The sequence below is a fragment of the Coffea arabica genome, chromosome 8c (assembly GCF_036785885.1).
Source record: "Coffea arabica cultivar ET-39 chromosome 8c, Coffea Arabica ET-39 HiFi, whole genome shotgun sequence".
Taxonomy (NCBI): Eukaryota; Viridiplantae; Streptophyta; class Magnoliopsida; order Gentianales; family Rubiaceae; genus Coffea; species Coffea arabica.
In genome coordinates this window covers 44,509,533-44,515,351 of record NC_092325.1, presented here as the reverse complement: position 1 = coordinate 44,515,351, position 5,819 = coordinate 44,509,533, and the positions used below count along the sequence as shown (strand labels likewise).

Here is a 5,819-nt window from a genome sequence, read left to right as displayed (position 1 = left end):
AGCCGTAAAAGTCCAACATAGGTATAGATTTTGTAGACGGCAAAATCGTTTCCCAAAAAATAGTACAAATATTATTTAGATTTATAGAGAGGTACTGCTAGGATTTAAGGTTAATACTTTTTTAGTTAAAAATTGGTGAATTTTTCTCCTATCTTACTCTATTGCACGTTTAGCATAAGAATAAAATTCAGCATTTTTCATGAAGTGCATAAGCATAGGATGTGATGATTTGAATATATCATACTTCATAAGAGAGAAAAAGTACTGTCGAGATATAGAACTACTTTTGTTGGAACTTTGGAAATTCTTTTTTTTATCTAATTCCATTCCTTGTTTAACATGAAAATCAAGTTTACTATCTTTCATGAAGTGTAGAAATATATAGTGTGACCACAAGTATATATTATGCTTCACGGACAAAAGGGAAATACTAAGCTAAATTTGAAGGCATTTTCATTATATATAGCAACATTGATCCAATTGTGATTATAGCAGCTTGAAAAAAAAAAGTGATTGAATTCTCATATTAGTTGACAACAAGTTAACCGAGTTGAATAATGAAATTAAAATGCTATGGGTACAGTTTTTGAATTCCACTTCAGTTGAATTGGATAGCAATAAAATAATTTTAAAATTGTCAAATATAAAGGAATATCTCGCTGGCACAAAGAGTTCTAAGATTATTGAACTGTTTTGAGATCTTTTCGTAATTCATGGATGGTGGCATAAGCCCTTACAGTCATTTCTCTACTATTAATCAACTGGAAAATATTGCGATTCATGAATTTCCTTTGTTGCTTTGTATTTGTAGGACTGGGAGATTGTAGCAGCTTCAGAAAAGCTGGGAGATTGTAGGAATGGGAAGTAGTTAAAGGCATTGGCTTCACCCATAAAGGCTGCTCTTTTTGTTAAGGCCCTTTTTGATAAACTATCCTGCTGTTGCCACCATGACAACTTCTGAGAAAAATACTCGCCAGCGGTCATTTCTTCTAAATAAAATGCTAGTTGAAGACAAATACGAGACCAAGGATCTCAAGCCTCCTAAAACCAAGGAAATTATTCTAGAGAGTAATAGCTATTCCACCTTTGGCCCAAACTGGACAATAGAACATCCAGAGAAAGTGGCAAGTTCAAATGGTGTTAATTATTCAAAGGATAAGCTGAGATTGGTTCTTTGGCTATCGTTCCCAGTACGACAAGGAGAAGTGGAGGATTGCTAAAGAAGCTGTGAACTAATGCTAAAACTGAAGTGCGGAATCCAGTAACAGTGAAAATTGGTTTAATTTTTTTTTGGCTAGAATACTACAGAGTGATTTGAGCCTTGCATAACTATGTGAGATAGATGGTGGGTGCCTCTTTGTTTTTTCTATTGTATATAAGTTCAAAAGAATACATTTCGATTGAATTAGAATTAAAATTTTTTATTATACCAAGAATACAGCAATTTTGAGAGGAGGAATAATCTAGATCAGCTATGTTCAACACATATAACTTACAAGGATAGAGCATTCACTGAAAAGAGTATTCAAATCTTAAGTTGGTCATTGGAGAGAGAGAGAGAGAGAGAGAGTATGCTCTCTATAAGAGGTTTTAGGCTTTTTGCAGAACGTAGAGCTAAAGGCCTGCTTGTGCAGGTGACTTGGGAAGGCACAGAAACTTGGTCTTGAATTCAATTGGATGTTATAATCAACGTCATAACATAATCCAAAATATCATTTTCAGACGTAATTCCAGAATTGTAGGCGGCAGCAAATTACAAAATTGGAAATGTAGATGAAAGCAAGATAAGCATATGCCAAAATCAAATTCAGTTCATTTTTTGTATAGCACAAATTTGGCAATTTCATGGAGCCCAGCTTCCCGATAACATTCAACAATCCACTCCAAATGTCATCCCAGGTGCCTTCCACAGAAGCCAAATCCAACAAGAAAGCTGCTTCATCCAAAGCAACCTGTAAACAACAGAAGGTGTAAACACACTGAAGCACACGCTGCCAAAAGGTGAAAGAGATATGTGAACTAAAACAACACAATGCAGATAACAAAGCAAATGAAGGGAAGTACAATATATGCAATCTTAAAGGTAATGAATATGACAATAACAATGTAAAGCAACATACTGTCCCCAATGACCAACAATGTAAATGCTCTTATTAGATACTATAATCACCGGGGAAAAAAAACCAGTCTCTGCTTCAGAAATGAATTAAAATGAGCATGAATGATAGCAATTATTTGTTAGCCTGTGACTCTGTGAGATATATAGAGACAACAGACCTGCAATTGTGCACCCATAAACCTTGTCAAGTCTTGAACCTAGCCAAGTCAAGTTCTTTAGTAACAAAGTGACTTGGTGCACCAATTAATTTGACGCCAGCATCAAATGTCTGCAAATTGTGAATGCCAGGTTACAATCTACCAAAAAAAGTAAAGGGTAATGATTAAAACAAGCATTTCAAAAAGGCTTAAAAAACCTGTTTAGCTTGATGACCATCCTTGAAAGAAGGCAATAAGCCATGATGAATATTAATAACAGCTTTTCCATAACTTTTTAAGAAGTTTCCAGAAAGAACCTGCAGAAATCAACTGAAGTTTTGAAATACAGCCATTACAATGTGTAATTGAATAATGCTCCTCTGGTAGGTCAAAGCACAAGTGTATGATAACAAAAAAAAACATTAGAAGCAGTAAATCAGTGATTCCAATGCTCTACTCTGTTGTATTAAAGCAAAAGACATTTGAACTGAAGATCAAAATGGTAGATGAGATAAAGAAATAGAAAAATATTCTAGAATTCTAAATGTTAATCAACCAAGTCTTTGATCGATGCTGGGAAGAAATCTCACTCTATTGACCTTATGATTGTAAACCCAAAATCATTTAGATGAATACCAACAGCAATTATTACGATATTTGCCATCGAAGAATAACCATATCTGCCATTGAAGAATGAATCACAAAAGGGACCATAACTCTCAACATCTGGCCTAAATCCACTTCACAGTACCTCAAACATAAGCCAGATAATCCAAAAAAAAATAAGAAGAAAGGACAAAACCAACTTATTAACTTGCCATAGAAAAATGTACCAAGAAACAAAGTGCAAGGCAGTGCAATAGACCTTCTAGAGTAAAACACATTCTTGTCCTCGGGCACAAAAACATCAGCATTGAGAATGTTTCCACCTATTGAAGCAATACATTCTGATAGCTTTGCAATTATTCCCAACTCATCCTGCAATTTTCGCACACCGAAAACAAAATCAAAGAATTAAAAATTCCATCTTTATACCTCATTTGGCCTAATCCAACTAAAAAATGAAAAATCATTTCAATGTCATTAATGATACCGTTACTCACTGGGCAATGGAAGACATGAATACCATGGCTGATGGAGAAAGAGGTAGATTCATCAAGAGACTCCATTTTGAAGGGCCTCTATAGATCATTAAGAATAAATATTTTTTATCAACATTAATGGTTTGGAATTATGCATGAATTTCCATACAAGATCCTATATAAGTATAGATTACCAAATTGTAAATTGATATAGATAGGAAAGATAGTCCACAAACAAGAAGAATGACAGTAGATCTAATAGATCAGTCCACATGACACATACCTAGAATAAGTACCAGCTCCTGCCCTGTAGCTCGACAAACATGAATCCCAAGAACGTGTAATCCTAAAGAGTAGAACCTAGTAGCATCTAGTAGATACAAAAGCTGACAAGCAAAAGACAATCCTGCAAAGAAGAAACTCCCAAATGGATTTGGCTGTGAATTAGGTGGCTGCCTTGGCATCCCAGGCTGTCCAACATAATCGCACATTTCTGTAAAATCCCAAGATTAAGAATATGTTAAACAGGGAAGAAGCACTTGAACGATATCAAAGTCATGGAATACCTTTTTGGCTAAAAAAAGGAAACTTAAATTGACAAACCAAGAGGGGCAGCCATGTGTAAAATGCATATTTATTGGTACATACTGGTATATAAGAGTTGGAAACCACCTTCCCCCCAAAAAAACAAAAAAAAAAAGGGTAACTTCTATTGTACAAAAGGTAACCAAGTCGTTTCACCATTGCGACAAAGATTCTCATTTTGTAATTTTCCTCATTTGTTCCCCTCAGCACTTGAACTTGACCTTCTCATTCTTTTTCTAGAAATTCTGCTAAACAGAAGCATGTCATGGGAGGAGAGGACGAAAATTTTCTTCTTTTTTTAGCATCATTAACTACAAAACTGCAAGGTGTTCCATTAAACGCTGTCATTCTTCATTTTACAGATCCACTAAATTTAACACCCTTTGAATTTTACTTCACTACATCAGCATCCAAGCTTAGCATGATCCCTCTATTAAGCAAATTGTAAACAGCGTCAAGTAGGCAAATCAAAAGGCAAAAGCAAACAGTAAAACATTTAGATTCAAATAGAACTGTGCAGTCAAGAAACCTAATTGTTTAATTGCTCTATCACATAACAGTTATTTTGATGTTACATAAATTTCCAAATTCTTGTCTGTTTAATCTGAACATATAGTGGCACCTACATTACTGAGCACTACCAGAAGCAAAGGATATCATTAAAAATGAGGAAAAAAAATAAAACTACACCATTTACCTGTAAAGTATTTAAACATTCACCAAGATGAAGAAAGGTTACCTAACGACTTTCAGAATCTAGATATTCAAATCCTCAACTCTTTCCACAATTTTCACATTTTTTTGAAACATTTTTCATAGTGTGATAAAGATTTCAATCATATATCAGAATAATTATCACCTTAATTCACCAGATTCAGGACTGAATCAATCAACAAATAAACCGTCAGGAAATTTTTTCCTTTCTCCAAAAACCGTGTGTAGGACAAAGACAGTGTAACCACTCCCCAGAAGAATTAAGCGTGAATCATAAATTAGAGGAGACCGTTCGAAAACACAATTAAAATCGAAATTCAAAATTCTCCCAAGCAAAGCAAGCTGCTAATAAACATGATCCAAACTCGAAACCATAACAAGTCTCTAGATGTAAAAACATCGATTAATTAAAAAATATATAGCAATATTACCAGTTGGCATGAGACAGAGAAAAAGGAGCGAGTAGAGTATATAGATCTACAATCAAAGTGCTGTAGGAAAATAGCTTGGATTTGGAGTACGGTAGAGGATTCCAAAGAAAAAGAGATCACTATGGAGGACTGGTTTTACGGCAGGAGGAGCGGCTGCCCTGTTGGTGGTGCTGGGTGGACGCGGAGCGGGTTGGCCGAGATTTGAGAGTGATTAATCAGGCAAAAAAGGAATGAAAGGGGGAAAGGAATATCAAAGAATGAGAAGGAAAGAAAGATAAGAGATGACGGCGACTTGGAGAGGAAGAGGAAGAAGAAATGAGAGGTTAGAAATCTGTTGAAAGGAAGAGGAGAAGATGAAAAGCGGCGCCTCAAAGCTTGAGCGTGATTTAGGGTTAGAAGAGGCCTAAAAAAAATAGGGCGAATCACATGCTTGGCACGTGAGAGGACGACGAAACTTTTGGCTGAATACTGTTCCCACGTTATCTACTTATGTTGAAAAGAAATGAGAGCACGAAGTTGGGTTAAAAGAAGCATCGAAACTCTTCCCATCACCCTCCAAGCCCGAAATATAGTTTAGTGAGTCCAATTCTATTTCTAACTGCTCACAACTTAGGCCCAAACGTCGAATTTGTGCATGTAATTAAAGCTGAATATTCATGATCTAAAAGCAGCCACGTAAATGGATCCAATCAGTCAGAAAATGTTCGGCCATCCGGAAAAAGGAAATTAAACCAAAAATCGTCCCAAGTGC

The 5,819-nt window shown here is 35.6% G+C and overlaps 1 protein-coding gene across 8 annotated transcripts; it reads right to left on the bottom strand.

The window, feature by feature from the left end:
- Positions 1–1,646: 1,646 nt before the first annotated feature.
- LOC113729759 (peroxisome biogenesis protein 12-like) lies at positions 1,647–5,541 on the bottom strand. 8 transcript variants are annotated; one of them, XR_011820668.1, is made up of 7 exons: positions 5,069–5,541; positions 3,622–3,831; positions 3,350–3,437; positions 3,122–3,234; positions 2,475–2,573; positions 2,278–2,387; positions 1,647–1,952 (listed from the first exon to the last, which is right to left on the bottom strand). XR_011820668.1 is itself a non-coding variant. In XM_072064040.1 (3 exons), the coding sequence occupies exons 1-3, from the start codon at positions 5,076–5,078 to the stop codon at positions 3,230–3,232; spliced, it is 225 nt and encodes a 74-aa protein (XP_071920141.1). In that variant the 5' UTR covers positions 5,079–5,541; the 3' UTR covers positions 2,538–3,229. The 8 variants fall into 8 exon arrangements, 1 of the variants encoding a protein (XP_071920141.1); XR_011820667.1 differs by having other exon boundaries at positions 3,360–3,437; XR_011820672.1 differs by having other exon boundaries at positions 3,360–3,437; positions 3,622–3,808.
- Between the last annotated feature and the right edge of the window lie 278 nt (positions 5,542–5,819).